This window comes from Hemicordylus capensis, chromosome 12 (assembly GCF_027244095.1).
Source record: "Hemicordylus capensis ecotype Gifberg chromosome 12, rHemCap1.1.pri, whole genome shotgun sequence".
NCBI lineage: Eukaryota > Metazoa > Chordata > Lepidosauria > Squamata > Cordylidae > Hemicordylus > Hemicordylus capensis.
In genome coordinates this window covers 10,479,884-10,497,480 of record NC_069668.1, presented here as the reverse complement: position 1 = coordinate 10,497,480, position 17,597 = coordinate 10,479,884, and the positions used below count along the sequence as shown (strand labels likewise).

General features: G+C 50.0%; 1 protein-coding gene across 5 annotated transcripts in view; it reads left to right on the top strand.

Moving 5' to 3' along the window:
- Nucleotides 1-17,597, top strand: part of TRIM37 (tripartite motif containing 37) — a 30,020-nt gene that overhangs the window by 2,055 nt on the left and 10,368 nt on the right. For 2 of the 5 annotated variants that reach the window (XM_053275095.1, XM_053275099.1), the window contains exons 3-17: nt 1,093-1,133; nt 1,275-1,391; nt 2,336-2,423; nt 4,269-4,391; nt 4,805-4,928; nt 6,015-6,082; nt 7,837-7,961; nt 9,276-9,326; nt 10,172-10,253; nt 10,777-10,853; nt 12,308-12,487; nt 13,416-13,530; nt 14,978-15,190; nt 15,329-15,465; nt 15,977-16,074. In XM_053275095.1, the coding sequence (XP_053131070.1) occupies nt 1,093-1,133; nt 1,275-1,391; nt 2,336-2,423; nt 4,269-4,391; nt 4,805-4,928; nt 6,015-6,082; nt 7,837-7,961; nt 9,276-9,326; nt 10,172-10,253; nt 10,777-10,853; nt 12,308-12,487; nt 13,416-13,530; nt 14,978-15,190; nt 15,329-15,465; nt 15,977-16,074 (1,639 nt within the window). The remainder of the gene's footprint in view (nt 1-1,092; nt 1,134-1,274; nt 1,392-2,335; nt 2,424-4,268; nt 4,392-4,804; nt 4,929-6,014; nt 6,083-7,836; nt 7,962-9,275; nt 9,327-10,171; nt 10,254-10,776; nt 10,854-12,307; nt 12,488-13,415; nt 13,531-14,977; nt 15,191-15,328; nt 15,466-15,976; nt 16,075-17,597) is intronic. The other 3 variants (XM_053275098.1, XM_053275096.1, XM_053275097.1) reach the window with 2 other exon arrangements.

The window sequence follows — 17,597 nt, the reverse complement described above, 5'->3', positions numbered from 1 at the left end:
GGAGGGAAGAAATGAGATGGGCACAGTCAGGTCATATCCCCCCCCCCCCGTGACCCCAACTGCAGCCGAAAGCAGCTTGGGATGGAGATTTTGATCAGTGAAACAGCGGTGGGGGGAAAGGCTTAATTCGGACCCTCCTGCAGCTACTTTGGGGCAGGGGGAAGGCTGTAGGATCTTATCGGGAATCTCCCTCATGACATGCAGTTTGGCTTTCATTCGCCAGTTTCTATATGTGAATGTGTCCAAACAGTGCGGCAACTGAATAAACAACCACCCAAAAGAAGCAAATGTTTTCAGGAAGATTCTCCAGACTCAACCTGTTCTCGCAGGCTTATTAATTATAGAATTTAATAATTTGCCTTACTAACTGTTTTATGCTATTGTGTTTGTGTCTTGTATTTTAATCTGTGTTGACCTTTTAAATGCTTTAAATTTTGTACACTGCCTAGAGATGAACATATCAGGCGGTATAAAAATATGATAAATCAATAAAACCATATCGTTGACTAAAACAAGCCGAACCAACCAGCAGAAACCAATGATCTCCTTCCCTAGCTACAGACTCCTGTTTTCCCTCCCCTGGCCTTAGATCACTGCTGCAGCATTTGAGGAGTGAATGGAAACTCCCGAAGGAAGCAGGCACCTGTTCTTCCGATAACTCACTGCAAGGGTTGCCAGCTCGTCTGGCCTGGCCACACAAGCCTGTGCTGGCCGCTAGTGCCCCCCCCCCCCCGCAAGAAGGGAAGAAGCTCTCCTGCTGGGTCACTTGTGGGGTGGCTTTGGCTCTACAGGTGCACAGGTGTAGCTACTGGCAAGCTTGATGGGACTGTGCCTGAGTTGGCAGCCATATGGTAGTTCGAAGAGTTCATGGCAGTGCAGAGGTGGAGCCCTCTTAGAACAGAAGCAGGGCAGCCTGGGACAAGCCGAGGCTTGGGTCCATAACTCTGCCTCTGAAGAAGGTCCTAGTCTTGGCATCACAGTTGAATTGCTGGGTCCCTGGCGCCTGGGACGTCTCTAGCCCTGCGATTGTTGGTAATCCTAGCCAGTGTGCAATGCTCATTCTTTTATAATGCGCCTTTCTTTGTTTGACAGCGTTGGCTGACCGAACAAAGAGCCCAGTGCCCCCACTGTCGGTAAGCGACCTCTGGTGCCCGATGCGCCGCGCCTGCAGCTGCTTCCTCTATATGCATCTTGTTGTTGCTGGGGGTTGCTTTGCTCTGTGGTCGGATGGACGGGGCTTCCTTTGGTCTGACGCGGGGATCTCTCCTTGGCAGGGCTCCGCTGCAGCTCCGAGAGCTGGTCAACTGCCGCTGGGCCGAGGAGGTGACCCAGCAGCTCGACACCCTCCAGCTCTGCAACTTGAACAAGCATGAGGAGAATGAAAAGGACAAGTATGTGGGGGTTAGAGTAAACTTAAATGACTGCTGTATGCCCAAAAGAGGACTGTTTGTTTGTTTTAAAGTATATAGCAAATGCTGTGGTGGGGTAGGCTGGATAAGCGGTTCATTATACAGTTACCTGATAACCTGAAGTGTCTAGGTGTGCTTGCTGTAGTGTTACTCTTTGGCGGCAACCAGGATCACCCTGCATTGCTTCCTGTGTCTGGGAAGGTGGCGGCCCAGTATCTTCAGTTCCTTCTGCCCTCTCTTGGCTTGCAAAGGGCCACAGGCTCTGACATAACCAACCTTTTAATGTTGATTCAGGCCTTTGGTTTTTAGGTGCTTGGATGGCTCAAAGAACACTGTCCTTTTTGATACTGTACAGCGAGGGTGGGCAGCCTTGGCAACAGATAGATAGATAAGCTTTATTACAGTCTTTGACCAGTACAGGCAACCTTGCTGCGCCTGCTGTGGCTGAACTACAACTCTCATCATCCCCAGCTGCAGTTTATTGCAGCTGGGAATGATGGGAGTTGTAGTTCAGCCACAGTGGGAGCGCCAAGGTTTGCCTACCCCTGCTGTAGAGTGTTGCCTTTCTCAGGATGTCTTTTTTCCCTGAAAGCGTTCCAGCAGTTTTCCCCCTTAACTTCCTTGCACATGGGATTCTTGCACATGGGATGGATGGGATTCTTTCAAGGTAATACTTGTCTGAGGGACTTCCAGCATTTGCCGTGAACGGGACCCAGATTTGCCTGGGAGTTCATAATGCGAGAACCTGAAATAGTAAATTCCTAGTGTAGCAAATCGGCAGAGCTGCTCAGCTAGCTTCCCAGGCTGACCGTGTCAAATGATTCCTGTCAATGGCACTAAAAAGACAGTGGAGGATCAGACTTGCATGCGCTGCTGGTTTTCCGTGGATCTCCTTTTTGCAAGCCCTTCTCTTTGCTTCTTGAAAGGTGTGAAAATCATCACGAGAAGCTCAGTGTGTTTTGCTGGACATGCAAGAGATGCATCTGCCACCAGTGTGCTCTTTGGGGAGGAATGGTACGTAGCAGCTTCCTGGGTCTGTGCACGGATAAAGGTCTCTAACCCCCTTTGTTTTGTGTTCCAGTAGTGATGCCACTGATCTGAGAGGCACTCTGTCACTCCAGTTTCCAATAAAGTACTCTTGGAAGCCAGGGCTTTTCCCATTGGGGTCTCCAGATTTATTTTATTTTATTTATTCGATTTATATACCGCCCTTCCAGAAATGGCTCAGGGTGGTTCGCATCAAAGTAAAAACAATTAAAATCAATTAACAATTAAAATCAAAACTATAAAAAGGGCATAAAACTAATTAACAGTTAAAACATTTAAACAGTTAAGAACCGCTGGACTTCAGCTCCCATAATTCGCAGCCACAATGGCCAAAGGCAAGAACTTTGAATATGGAGAGGAACTGTTGGACCGCATTCGCCCATATGAATCTGCCAGGGCCCTCTGCTCATCTCAGGCCCTGCTCATGACCCCGCCACTAACAGAGATCCAGTTGGTGGGGACTAGAGACAGGGCCTTTTCAGTTGTGGCCCCTCAGTTTGGGAACGCCCTCCCTGAAGAGCTTCGCCATGCTCCCTCCCTCAGTGTTTTTAAGAAACCTCTCAAAACGCATCTTTTAAGGAGGCTTTTTAATGCTCCATTATTATTTTGTTATATCTGGTAGGTTCTTTAGCTTCTTTAGCTTTTTATAATTTTCAGTTTTAATTTGAATCTAATAATTGTGGTTTTTAATCTGACGTAAAAATTTTTAGTTAATTTTATTACTTTTATTGTATTTTGTGTCTACCTTATTGTTGTGAGCTGCCCCAAGCAGTAGTGCATTGGAGGGGCGGGGTATAAATATTTTAACTAAATAAATAAACAAACTTTTTCTTAAGCCTTTTTTGTGAAGAAGTCCAGCTTAAGGACAGAAACCTGATTAGATCCGTGGCTTCCAACCGAAGTGGAAGCATGGTTTTGATACTCGCTTAACAAACATTTTGTCTTGAGCTTGTATTTTCCGTTTTTGGTTGATTCCAGTTTAGCTCCATTCTGGCTGGCACTGACACATCTGTGTCTACATGCAGGATACGTATGCTTAAGTTCACCTGTATTATAGGTGCACCTTGCCGCCTCCTTCTCCAGGAGAACAGGAAGCCTTCTCTTTAGGACTGGAGAGGGGGATGTTCTGTGTTCTTAAGGAAAGCAATAACTTAATTTCTTTTAATAAAAGCTCTTTGACAAAACAACAACTCTTTAGCTTAATGGAGATGGCTGGGCTTTGACGAAGAAGAAAAGTCCCTTTAAACCTGCTGAGCCAGTGAATTGGACATTCCATAAGAGGCATGCCTGGGGTAGCTAATCTATTCTTTTGCTGAAAGGGTAACTCTGGGCAGCTACGTATTCTGAGTGTCCAGCCAGTTTCTCTTCAATTAGCTGAAGAGCTGCCTGGTGAATACCAGATTCCACTTGAGGCCAGGGTTTGGACTCCCAATAACTTTCTGCAGGAAGTGAGGCTGGAAGAGAAGCCAGATCTGGAGCTTCTCAATACACGCAGGGCCATGGGCTTTTTTTCCAATAGGAATCTCTGGGCAGAGGGTGCACCTAGGTTATTTTGGAGCCTGGACCTAAAGGCCTTTGGAGGCCCCCCACCCTGAAAATTAAGTTTTATCATGCTCTGCTGGGCGACCAAACCACCTGGGACAGACTAAAGAGGATTTGGGTGGCCCCAGGGGCTATGGAGGCCCTGGACTTCAGCCCTGAAGTCCAGGAGTAAGAGCGCCTCAGTCTGACTTTTTTTAGACTCTCTCTCAAATAAAGGGAAGGATTCTGGTCTGGAACCACAAAGCTAAAAAATGTCTGTCTTTTTGATAGCACGGAGGGCATACCTTTAAGCCACTCGCTGAAATCTATGAGCAGCACGTCACCAAAGTGAACGAGGAGGTGGCCAAGCTTCGCCGGAGACTCATGGAGCTGATCAGTTTGGTGCAAGAAGTGGTAAGGGCAGCTCTCGTCTCCCCGTTCTGGACCAGGGCAGCATGTCTGCCACAGAGAGCGGCCATGCTGGGAAATGCCTTCTGTGATGCTCTCTGGATCGCCAGAAGGGGGGCAGCACAGCTAACTGGCCCTTGCAGTACAAGCGAAGCGTCTGTGCCGTCTACTTGGGGGGATTGCCACAGTCTTTGTGTCTGGACAGTGGCTGTCCATAATGGGTCACGTTGTCATAGAGCCTGAGCGATGGCCAGCCTGTGCTGTGTTCAGGTTATGACAATCAAATAATCCATTTAAGAATCAGCTCATTGCAGAACCTGCTTTTTCTCTCTCATGCCATGTGGATTTCTTTGTAAAGGGCAGTGTTAAAGGGAGCTTCCCCTTTCTGGATGGAAATTAATGGCATGCATATCTTTTAGGAAAGGAATGTAGAAGCCGTACGCAGCGCCAAAGACGAGCGTGTTCGGGAAATCAGGAATGCCGTGGAGATGATGATTGCCAGGCTGGACACCCAGCTGAAGAACAAACTGATAACACTAATGGGTCAGTTGGCTTTTGTTAAGGGGGGGGGTCTCCTCCTTGGAATCTAAATGAATCTGTCAGTGCCTCCTGGGGACTTGCATGCGTAATCGCTTGTTCTGCCTCCAAACTGTGGGGGCAGTCACAGGTCTGAGCCCTAGCAGGGAGCTTGTAACAGACCTGGAAGCAGAATATGTTGGATCGCTGAAGGATGCAGGAGTATTTCTATCCTGAACAGAGCTGTCGAAATACTCCACTGTTATTCAGCTGGTCACTTGTGACCTGTATATTTTGCTTTTCGGACTGCTTCTGTCTCCAGGCTGGTGGTGCCCAGACCTGTTCCCCTCTCGCTCTCCTGGCAATCCTTTGCAGCAGCGACGGTGGATTACAGGCCAGCACTACTCAAGCTGAATCGTACAATGTGGGCAGAAAGTATGACTTACAGGCCACGTTTTGTGCCAGAGACCTTAAGCTTGATTGCCACCCTGAACAGGCTCCTCTCTGGTGTGCTGCTGTAGCTTCTGAAAGGGTGGCGGGGGGTGGGGTGGGGAGAGTGAAAAGATCAGACCCAGTGAAATGAGAGCCATGTCAACATCACTCTGAATGAAACAACAACAAATATTTATATATTGCTTTTCAAGAAAAGTTTCCAAAGTGGTTTACACAAAGAAATAATAAATGAGATGGCTCCCTGTCCCCAAAAGGCTCACTGTCTAAAAAGAAACACAAGATAGACACCAGCAGCAGTCACTGGAGGTACTATGCTGGGGGTGGATCGGGCCAGTTACTCTTCCTCTGCCAAATTAAAGAGAAGTTGCGTTTTGGGAGGTATAAAAATATGCTAAATAAATAAAGAGAATTACTGTATGACCAGGTTAAAAAGGGGCCTCTTTGCCAAGTTAGCAGGGGAGACCAGTTTCCCGTTTGGGCTTCATTCTTTGACACACTTAAGAATGTTTTCTTACTTGGGAACCGGATGACTTCTAAGATGTGGTCCAAATTCTTTGTGTTCCCAAATGCTGTTTGGCTCGAGAGTACAACGCCACCGCAGTCTCGTATGAAGGAATGCAGTCATATGATTTGGACTCTCTTTCTGTTCTCCTAAAATAGGCCAAAAGACATCCCTCACTCAAGAAACGGAACTGCTGGAGTCCCTCCTGCAAGAAGTGGAACACCAGGTGATGGAAATGCCATTTGATGCCAGATGAGCTTGTTGTTTCTCATGCACAAAATAGCACATGGGTTGACTGTCTGGAAGTAGGCTTCAGTGAGTCACGTGGACACTCGGAAAAATCTTTGGACATAGATGTTGCTGCCTTCTGCTGTCAGGCCATTGGTCCACCCAACTCAGTTCTGTCTACCTCGACTGGCAGTGGCTTCCCAGGGTTTCAGGTTTAGGGTGCGCCTCAGCTTCCCTTTACCTCTGCTGACTGGGCAAAGAGGCACCTTTAAAAGTAGTGGTTCCTTTATGTTTAGCAGGGGGAGAGCAACTGGCCCTGTCCGACCCAGCATGGTCTTTTCCATGTGGCTGTTGCTGATGGCTCCTTGGGGAGCTGAGGCATTTTGTTCTCAAGAGGATGAGCCCTTTAGAGATGGAGAGCTATTTTCTTGTATCTTTTGCTATGTAAACTGCTTTGAAAACTTTGTTCAAAAGTAATATATAAATATGATCATTTATTGGTAATACTTGAAAATGCCAAGGATGGAACCCAGAGCCTTCTGCCTGCAAAGCACCGGCTCTACCTGTTGAGCTACAGGGTTGCATGCAGAGGATTCCAGGTTCCATTTTTTCTCCTCCTCCTCCTATGAATATTTATATACTGCTCTTCAACCAAAGTTCACAAAGGGCTTTGCAAAGAAAAATACATAAGATGGTCCCCTGTCCCCAAAGGGCTCACATTCTAAAAGAAACATAAGGCAGATACCAGCAACAGCTACTGGAGAGATGCTGTGCTGGGGATGGTTAGGGCCAGTTGCTCTCCTCCTGCTAAATATAAGATAATCACCACTTTAAAAGGTGTCTCTTTGCTCAGTTAGCAGGGTTCCTGACGCTATTATTTATTATTTATTTAGTCATTAATTCATTATTTATTTACTTATATGTATTTATTTATTTATAAATGTAAACAAATTATACGACTTTTCCGTTTTTCTGCTTGGACTCTCTAGAACTTGGGGCCTATGGGTCGAAATACATTTGGATGGATTGACTGAGCTCCCCCCGCCCCCCAATTTCCTACTGCTTCTATACTCAGCATTTTTAGTCTCTGAGTAACTAACCTGAAAAGCAGCTAGCATTGTCTGTCTGTTGGTCTTTGGAGTGCCATGGCCACTAATGCAATGATGTTCTGTGCTGAAGTTGAGGGGCAGCAGCAGTATTCGGTGTGTCCAGCCTGGCAAACTTGAACCCTAGAATCTGCATCATTTATTGCGGTGCTAGACACCACCAGTCCTCTATTGCTACTGACTCGGTCCCTTTCGGGACAGCTTAGGAACATGGCTGCCTTCTGCCAAATCAGACCCTTGGTCCATTTAGCTCTGTCTTGTCTTCACAGACTGGCAGCGGCTTCTCCCAGGTTGCAGGCAGGAGTCTCTCTCAGCCCGATCTTGGAGATGCTGCCAGGGAGGGAACTGGGAACCTCAGATGCTCTTCCTAGAGTGGCCCCATCCCCTAAGGGGAAGATCTTCCAGTGCTCACACATGTCCCCCATTCAAATGCAAACCAGGGCAGATCCTGCTTAGCAAAGGGGACCATTCATGCTCGCTACCCCAAGGCCAGCTCTCATGCCCTGCCTGGCCTCTTTCAAGCCACGTTCCACAAGCTGCCAGGAGCACCCTCGGGAGCTTCCTCTTGAGCCTAGCATAGGAGCTGCTCACAGAGTGGACGTTTTCCAGATGGGCCTGACGGCTCTCTCCTTGTCCTCCTTTGCAGCTGCGTTCCTGCAGTAAAAGCGAACTCATCTCCAAGAGCTCCGAGATCCTGATGATGTTCCAGCAGGTCCACCGGAAGCCCATGGCCTCTTTTGTCACCACTCCGGTCCCTCCAGACTTCACAAGGTGCGGCCTCGCCTCCTTTAATATGGGCTGCTTTGTTGCTGGGCTTCAGGGTGGTTGTGAAAGACTGAGGAGCCTCTCGTCGCGTGCCGCGTGCCCACAGCGTCCCGTCTGCAGTTGAAGGTGTGAAGGCACCACGGCCGTGTCTGGGAAACTATGGCAGGTCTTGCCAGCTGCGGCCCGAGTACCCGTGGCTTGGCGAGATGTTTGGGCAATTGGGTTTGGGTTTTTGCAATTTCCGGGGCTCGGGGTGACTTCTTTCTGTTTCTCACCGTATTTTTCGGATTTTTCCCCACCACAATTCCCCTAACCCCCTGTTTCCAATGTATTTCTGTTGCTCTCCAACTGCAAATTCGCCAGCTGCGAGGTTTTCCCTGAACGGTACGGAACCCTTGCGTTTGGCAAGGGATGACTGGGCATGGTTCTATCTTTTCGTACAGAAGTCCCCCTGTCCTGTGCAAGGTGTGCCTGGAGATCCCACTCCCTTCTTAGAGGCTTGTGGGGAGGGGTTTTTGCTCTGTTCCCATGGCCAGTTTGGGTGTTCTCCAACTTTGAGTTCCCAGATGATGTCCGACTACAACTCGCATCATCCACAGTGGCCCAAGGGTGTTGTAGTCGAATAGCAACATCTGGGGACCCGAGTTGGAGAACCATTGGTCTAAAACATAAGTTTGGGTTTGCATCCTTGACCTGGGGCCTGTTCAGATGTGGTTTCCCTCTGTGGCATCTGGGGAGCAGCATCCCCTCTCACAGGGATTCCCAGATGTTGTGGATTACAGCTCCCAGCATCCCCGACTGTGATGGCCTCTGACTGGGAATTATGGGATGTAGTCCACAACATCTGAGATTCCCTGTTAGAGGGAAGACTGCTGGAGAGAGTTTGGGAGTGGGCCTCAGACCCACACACTCCTTCCCCTTCCCCATAGCCCAGAGAGAACACTGGGCCGGATCCAGACGAAGGGAGTCACGACTAAGCACCCTTGCAAGAAGTGAGACCCATTAGTCATGACTTGCTTCATCTGGATCCGGACAGCGGTGTGTGTCTTGCACTTGGCATCTCCCAGGCATTGCGAGATCCAAGAGGCCGGGGCTCTGTCCTGTCACGAACAGAGGAGTGTGGCTGCTTTTGCTGCAGCACTGGCTATCTGACCAGCTGCTTGTTTGAGAAAGGGGGGAGGAGGAGGAGGAGGAGGAGATAGATGAAGTTTGGGAGCTTCCCTCCGCTTCTTGGGTGGGCACCTTCTGCGTCTGCCCTCTTCCAAGTGGCTCTTGTCCGTCCTGATCTTTGTGACTCACCAGCTGTTTTTCTCCTTGCAGTGAGTTAGTGCCAGCGTACGATTCGACGACCTTTGTCTTGGAGAACTTCAGGTAGGTCTGTGGATTCCGGCTGGCCTGGGTGTGCTGCCAGGACTCGGCTGGATGCAGGGCTCCAGGACACACTGAGAGGGGGTGATGGGCCCATTTCCCATGCAAGCCTTTTGCTACCAGAAGAGGGCCTTGCATGAACGATGGAATTCGCTGCTGCCAGATGTGGTGATGGCCACCAGTTTAGATGGTTTCTAAAAAAGCGTTAGACAAGATCATAGGGCTATCAATGGCTACTAGCCTTGGGAGCTGTCTCTTTCCTTCGCGATCAGAAGTGGCAGGCCCCTGAGGAACCCGCTATGGCGGGTGGGTGGGGCGGGAGTTGGCCCTCTTTCCCCTGCTTGTAGGTTTGCCCTCTTTCCCCTGCTGATGTCCCTGATTGGCCACCGTGTGAGGCAGGGTGCTGGACCTGGTGGGCCCTTGACCTGATCCAGCAGCGCTTCCCCTGATGTTCTTACGATCTGGTAGCAACTCTTCATGGCAGCGAAGAGATTGACAGAATATGTGTGACAGGCCTGCTCCCTCCCCCTTCCAGGGATGAAATCCTCCAGCCGAGTTTATGTGGCCAGCGCTCGCGCTCTCTCTCTCTCTCTCTCTCTCTCTCTCTCTCTCTCTCTCTCTCTCTCTCTCTCTCTCCCCACACACACACACACACACACACACACACACCATGCATCTGGGATTGAATGAAACCCGAGAAGGGAAAACATTCTGTGGGATGTACTGGAAGAACACTTCTAATGGGGAATTATGTCGCGGATATTCAAGGCTCAGCATGTAGAGTGGAGAACAAGCCGTCTTCTCTTTGTGGTGAAGGGCACTGAATGGTCTTCCTCATGTCTCCACAGCACTCTGCGCCAGCGGGCAGATCCCGTTTACAGCCCACCTCTTCAAGTTTCTGGGCTCTGCTGGAGGCTGAAGGTTTATCCAGTGAGTTGGGGCGACAATGGGGTCCCCTTCCTCTCGGGTGCATTGCAGGACTGCTTGGCCTGCCACATACCCTGGTACAGCGCTCCGCAATGGAGGCCTTCCGGCTACAGCTTAATTGCCCGGGATGAAGATTTGGGACTCTGTGAGGAGAGAGCTCTCTTGCTTAGGGTGTCTTAGACACACCAGAGGAAAGCCCTCTGTCAGGATGCCCCGGCTGTTCCCTGAAAACTGACTGACAGCCTGGACTAAAGCTGGAGTGCACACCCCTGTTTTCCAGGCATGCTGGCGGGGTGGGTGGGGGCAGGCCTTCTCCTCTCCTCTCCCTGCCCCCCTTCACGGCCCATTTGCTCCTGGCAAGAACACATTTGGAGTCCTAGTGCATGTGCACGAGAGTTGGCAGCAGAGGCGTCTCTCTCGGCTCTGTTCGCAACCGTTGCAGGAGTCTGCGAAACCGACTTTGACATACCTCTTGACCACTCACAGACCTAATTTGCCTTTTGACCCCACGCTTTTTGTTTTAAAGGATGGAAATGGAGTGGTCCGTGGCTACTACCTATCTGTGTTTCTCGAGCTGTCAGCTGGATTGCCGGAAACATCCAAGTAAGGGGAAATGCTACGGTAGCTATTGCCCTTAGACCCGTTGCACATGGGTTAGAGTTCTGGGAGGGACCAGTGTGCCCTGTAACAGGGATTCCCAGATGGTTGTTGACTACAACTCCCAGAATCCTCAGCCAAAGGCCATTGCTGGATTGCTGGGAGTCATAGTCAACTCAGTGGGAGAGCATCTGCCTTGTGTGCAGAAGGCCCCAGGCCCAGTTCCTGGCAGCAGCATCTCCAGGGAGGGCGTCTCTTTCTTCTGAGATCCTGGAGTCCCCTGGGTCAGTGCAGGCAATGCCGTGCATAGGAGGGCACTGCCTTGCATCGAGTCAGACTACGGGTCCATCTCGCTCAGCTCTGAGGACCACACCAGGGGTGCCCCACTTGGGCTGTCCAGCTGTTGTGGGGCCACAGCTGCCATCTTGCTCAGCCAGGGACCAGTAGGAGCTTAGCAGTCTGTCTTCAGTGGCTATTTTTTACCCACTGTGGAAGGCATTCTGGTCAAATGCAATGTAACTGAGATGCATGGAGGAAAATGAGTGTGTATTGTGTACATACTGGAATCTAAAGCTCTTTCCTGAGGACCATGCCGGTTCCGGGTCGTTTCAAGAGATCTCCACTAAATAATTACAAAACGCAGCAAAAAAAAAAAAAAATCTCTACTGTGAACGCACATCACCTCTGATATACCATGAATGAGGTACAAGCAATTGATACAATGACTGTAACACACGCGCGCACACACATGACTAAAGGCAATAAAAAGTACAGATATGACAAATCCATATGAAAAATGAAGGATCGCATATAAAAGTTCACAGTGGTGATCCAGTGGCCACTGTTTCAGAAGTGATCCTTTGTCAAGTGCGAGAGTAAGTTCTTTTAAATGTGGACACTTCCAAACAAAGCATGGATGCTAGGAGATCACGTCACGACAATGACTGCTTTAGAACATTCCCAAGAGCTCCAGCAGCACTCGACTCCCAAGCCAGGTAGTTCAGCAACAGTTGGAGAGCCAAAGCTGCCTGCCTGCCCCCGGTGCAGACGGCACAGAGCTAGCTGGACTGTGGCATCTGGGGATACCCTTGCACTAGCCCATCTATGGTGTCTGATAGCCAAGATGATAGCCTTGAACTGTGTGTACATACTTGACAAATGCTAGAAATACGCTTTGCTTGCTGTCTGATGACAGAATTGCTAAGAAGGGTAACATAACTTAGAGGGTAGACCAGGTGGAGGGTAGACCAAGCCAGCGAAGGAAGGGTAGAGGGTAGTCCAGGGTAGCAGTAGCAGAAGGTGGAGGGAATGAAGGGTAGACCAGATCAGTGGTAGACCAGGCCGTTCCCTAATATAGCTGAACTCCTAAAATAGTAATGCAGGATTCCACATAAGCTCAGGCCCGATGTACATAAATGGTTTTAATTCCTGCTTGCGTGTGTGTATTTTCTCTCTTTAAGGTATGAATACCGTGTGGAAATGGTCCACCAGTCCACCAACGACCCTGCGAAGAACATCATCCGGGAGTTTGCATCTGATTTTGAAGTCGGGGAGTGCTGGGGCTACAATCGGTTCTTTCGGCTGGACTTGTTGGCTAATGAAGGCTACTTGAACAGGCAGAATGACACAGTCATCTTAAGGTGAGGGGGAATCTTTAATTTATTTATTTAACATATTTGTATACCTAACAAAACGTTTTACTCTGGTTGTACAACAAAACAATACAAATAAAAAGGTTAAAACATTACAATAGTTTAAAATTTAAAACAATGTTAAAATTAATAAAAACAAATGTAAAGTTGTGCTGTTGAGTTGGTATCGATTCCTGGTGCCCACAGAGCCCTGTGATTGTCTTTGGTAGAATACAGGAGGGGTTGACCATTGTCTCCTCCCACACAGTATGAGATGGTGCCTTTCAGCATCTTCCTATATCGCTGTTGCCCGATACAGGAGTTTCCCGTAGTATGGGGAACATATTATGGGGAACATAGAACGGGAAACATACCAGCGGGGATTTGAACTGGCAACCTCTTGCTCTCTAGGCAGGTTACTTTCCCGCTGCGCCATTAGGTAGCGTAACTGAGTAAAGAGGCAAAAACAAATGACAGACTATTAAAACTGTATCTAATTAAAAGCCTGGGTGAACAAATGTGCCTTGACTGCCTTTTAAAAAGTTGTCAGAGATGGGGAGGCTCTTATTTCAGCAGGGAGCGCATTCCACAGCCTCAGGACAGCAGAGAAAACCTGTCCCTGAGTAGCCACCAGTTGAGCTGGTGGCAACTGCAGACGAACCTCTCCTGATGACCTCAATGAGCGGTGGGGCTCATAGTGAAGAAGACGTTCTCTTAAATACTCAGGGCCCAAGCTGTTTCAGGCTTTATAGGTTATAACCAGCACCTTGCATTTTGCCCGAAAGAGCCAGTGTAGCTCTTTCAAGACAGGAGTGATGTGGGTTTGAAGACATTGAAGAGGTTCCATTGACACTGACTTGACGGTACAACTTTACTTCACTTATACTTACGTCTTCATTATGTCTTTACATTTACTTATGTCTTCCTCTCTCCAAAGGTTCCAGGTGCGTTCTCCTACTTTCTTCCAGAAATGTCGGGACCAGCACTGGTACATTTCTCAGCTAGAAGCTGCCCAGACAAGCTACGTCCAGCAAATAAATAACCTTAAAGAGGTATGCTCAGGCGGGGAGCTGAACTTGGGGGACATGGGGGGTAGTGTTGCCTCTGGCCACAGGTGTGTCTGCTCCCTTTGGGAAGGTGTATTAGGATGCCAGTTGAACAGTGACTCCATGGATGCTCCTTTTGTCCTCTGTTGTTTGTGTTTCCAAGACTTCAGATATATGAGGTGCTTTAAAAAAAAAAGAAAAACTGGATTAAAATGGGAGACAAACAGAAATGGCTGGATTTTATGATTGGTACCAGCCCCCAGAGGAGCCAGTCTCTGGCTGTGCCTCCCTTGACGGCAGGTAAATCTGTGCCTTGGATGTCACAGAATGATGTGCAGTCTCACTCAGGGCAATTTCCACATTACATGCCACAACAGTGAGACTAGTGTCCGTGAAGTGTGCTTCTGTACTGCCTGTGTTTTGACGTCGCAGTCCCTGCGCTTGACAGCAAGATGCCGTTCACTTTTCCCATGCCTTCTTTTGGATTTTAGCCTTGTGTTTTGTCCCTACAACGTTGCATGTGCGTCGCAAAACAATAGCTGTCTTTTCCTGTTGTAGGAGGGTTGCATAAGTGATTTAAGTTTTCAAAACGATCCTGCCAAGCTGAAGCGTTTTACTGCTGAACAGCGTGTAATCTAAAAAGTGCCAAGAGCCATGACCCTTGCTCGGCTAAATGCACTCCCCACTTGCTGTCAAATTTTAAAGACACAGTGTCATGGAATGTGGCCAGGTTTTGCTATGTACTCTGTAAAATCTGGCCGTTGTTTTATTATTATTATTGACATTTATATCCCGCTCTTCCTCCAAGGAGCCCAGAGCGGTGTACTACATATTTGAGTTTTTTCTCACAACAACCCTGTGAAGTAGGCTAGGCTGAGAGAGAAGTGACTGGCTCAGAGTCACCCAGCAAGTCTCATGGCTGAGTGGAGATTTGAACTCAGGTCTCCCCAGTCCTAGTCCAGCACTCTAACCACTACACCACCCTGGCTCTCTTTGAATATTATTGCTGGTCAATGACCAAAATGAACCTTTCTATCTAGAAAGCGCCCAGGGCAGAGATGTAGCAGAATTACCTCCCTCCAGCAGAGCTGGATTGAGAGGAGGCAAAGTCAGAGCACTGACCTCGTGCAGATTCTAGCCTCTCAGAAGCACTGAATAGTTTGGTTCCCCCCACAATCCGCTAGCAACTTCCCTGCAGAACAATTTAACTAGTGTGCAGCTTGCAATTTAAAAAAAGGCGGGGAAAGGCGCAAGAGGGACCAGCAATAGTCACTGGGAAGGGTGTTGTGATGGAAGTAAGAGGGAAGTTGCTCACCCCCCTGCTATAGATGAGACCCACCGCCTGGAAGGTGGCCCTTTGCCCGGTTAGCAAGGGTTAAATGCTGCTGCTTCGGAACAGCGTCTTCCCTGTTGCACATATGTGTGCGTGTGTTTTTCTGTTTAAAAAATTAAGAGGCTTGCAATCGAGCTTTCCCGTACCCAGAAATCCCACGGCATGTCTCCTCCGGACACCCACCTCAGTCCTCAGAGTGACGATGGCCCCGAGACGAGACCCAAGAAGTCCGGGCTCCCTTCGGAAGTGCTTCTTGAGGCGGTGGCCAGCACAGCATTGCCCAGAGACGCCCAGGACGAAGAGGAGGAGAAAAGGCAGCACGGGGACTCCCACGTAAGCCTCTCCCTCTCCCGCCCTGGTCCGCAGGGTTTTCCTAAGCCCGGCATCTGCCTCCGCTGCAGGAGAGCAGCTTGGCCGGAGGAACGGGGAGGGAGAGCTGGGCGTGCCTTGAGTGTGCTGTTCTTGCTCCAGCACGAGCTCTCGGATGGGGACTTTGATGTCGACCTTGCCGGGGAGGAAGAGGCCAACCCCCTCGACGGCAGCAGCTCCTCGGCCAGCTCAACGGCCACCAGCAACACGGAAGAAAACGACATTGACGAGGAGACCATGTAAGTGGCGGGGGTCTCTGTCCATTGGGAGGGAGGGAGGCTCTGGCCCTCTCAGCGAGCTGCCTGGGGCTTCTGGCTGGCACTTGGCCCACCGTGGCCTGTGAAGGAAACGTTGCCTCTTCTAAACCTCTGAGGACAAGCTGCCACTGAGACTCCCTTCGAATGAGCCGGGGGTGGGGGTGGGGGTGGTTTGCTCCAATGTCCCCTCTAACAGGGATTCCCAGGTCTTGTTGACTACAACTCTTGGCAGCACAATCCTGCGCGTCAGCTGTTCCCAGCCTTGGGTTCCCAGCTGCTGTTGGACGACGACTCCCGCCATCCCCACCCAGCCCCAGTGGCCAAGTGGGCTCTTTTAAAAGGCAGGGGGGTCCTTGAAATGTGACGCCTTCAGCTGTCCTTGGCTGAATGTCAGTGGACTTTTTTCATTGCAAAACGCCAAGTTGTTGGCCAGTGTTTCCACGAGTCTGATCTCTGATGAATCAGTGTGTGCCTGTGTGTGTCTTGCCTCCAGGTCTGGGGAGAATGATGTCGAATACAGTCACAACATGGAGCTGGAGGAAGGCAACCTTGTGGAGGAAGCTGCCGCGTCTGCCACAGCGGGTGCCTCAGGTAGGAGCTGGCGTTCTTTCCAGAAGGCTGCCTCTTGGCACCCAGCCTGATCCCCTTTCTCTCTCTCGTTCTCCCTCCTTGCTGCGGCTGCCACTTCGCAGGCGACTCAGAGCTGCACCTTCTGCAGGGTGTTCCTTTTTTCGAACTGCTGCAATCTTGGACCATCATCAGAGAGGATGGCCATGTAGAGCATCCTTCCCTTGAGCCCACAGTCAGGGGAGGCTCACCGTGAGGCTCTCACACAGCTGCCTTCTGGCCCCTGGGCAGAAGACTAGCCCATCTGTCCTTCTCCCTTGTGCTGGAGGAGAACACCTGTCCCTTGGTCTTCAGCAGATCCAGCCTTCCTTTTTAAAGGGTGTCCTGTTCTTGCTGTGTAAATTTCCTGATGGGGACAGGGTGGACTATTGGAAACTCTAAGCAGAGAAGAGTTCAAGGGAATGATGCCTTGCCAGTTCACTGTCCTTTCCTGGGATCTCTCAATCCACAAGCTCTTCCATGGCGGCTGAAGAAGAAGAAGCCAGTGCTGGCAAGTTCTGTCAGGAAATATTGTCGCTGAGACCTGTCAGTTATCCCGGGGTGGGTGGGCGCTGATGTGTTTGTATCCCGGTTTTCTGCCTCACTGTCTCAATCCTATTGTGCCTCGGATAGTAATCACTGGCAGACGACAGGCAAATTATACCTCTGATAGAAATTCCTTCTGCGCCGGGAAATTAATTCACATTTAGCTGATTAATACCACCCCCTCTACGGGAGATATGATGTCTGCCAGACAAGGTGGCTGTGTTCCGCTCGCTCTTCATGTTTCGGGTTTGCCTGCAGAGTCATGACTCAGTGCTGTCTGTCTGTCTGTCACCCACTCAGTCGAGAGGAATCTCCCTCTCTCCCAGTAGCTTGCTGTTCTACGCCACCCACACCTGGCGAAATTTGCCTCGAAGTGCAGTAGGGCCTCCCAACCTTGAGTCCCCAGACGTTGCTGCACTACCGCTCCCAAGGGCCTTTGGGGGGTGATGGGATTTGTAGTCCCATCACCCAGCTCCTGCCTTTGAGAGCCCCACTTTGTGCTGCTTCGAGGAAATGCTGGGATTATGCCCTGCTTCCTCCCACCTTCTGGTCTCTCGCTGTGGGAGGGAATCCATCCCTTCTCCCCCGATTCCTGCTAAAGGCCCTTGGGTAGCGAAACAAGACCCTTTGGAATGGAAGACGCGGTGGCGCTTCTGGGCTTTCGCTTATGAGTTGGGGCAAGGCTGCAAAAGCCACCGCTTGCCGCAGTCTGGGGGGGGCAGGAAAGCTTCCCTTCCCTTCTGCCCGGAGAGCTGGGGCTGTACAGAGTGTCCCATGGTGTCCCCACACAGGAAGTACGGAAGCACACTTGGCAGATCCCTAGTGACTCTGTGGCAAGGGTTAATCTGGGAAGCGCCCTGGTGCCCCCTCCCCTCGCCGCTGGGACCTTTACACACAACAGGCTTTACCGCGAGTTTACTGGGAGGCTTGACTGTGAACGCAAAGTTGTCCCAAAGAACCGA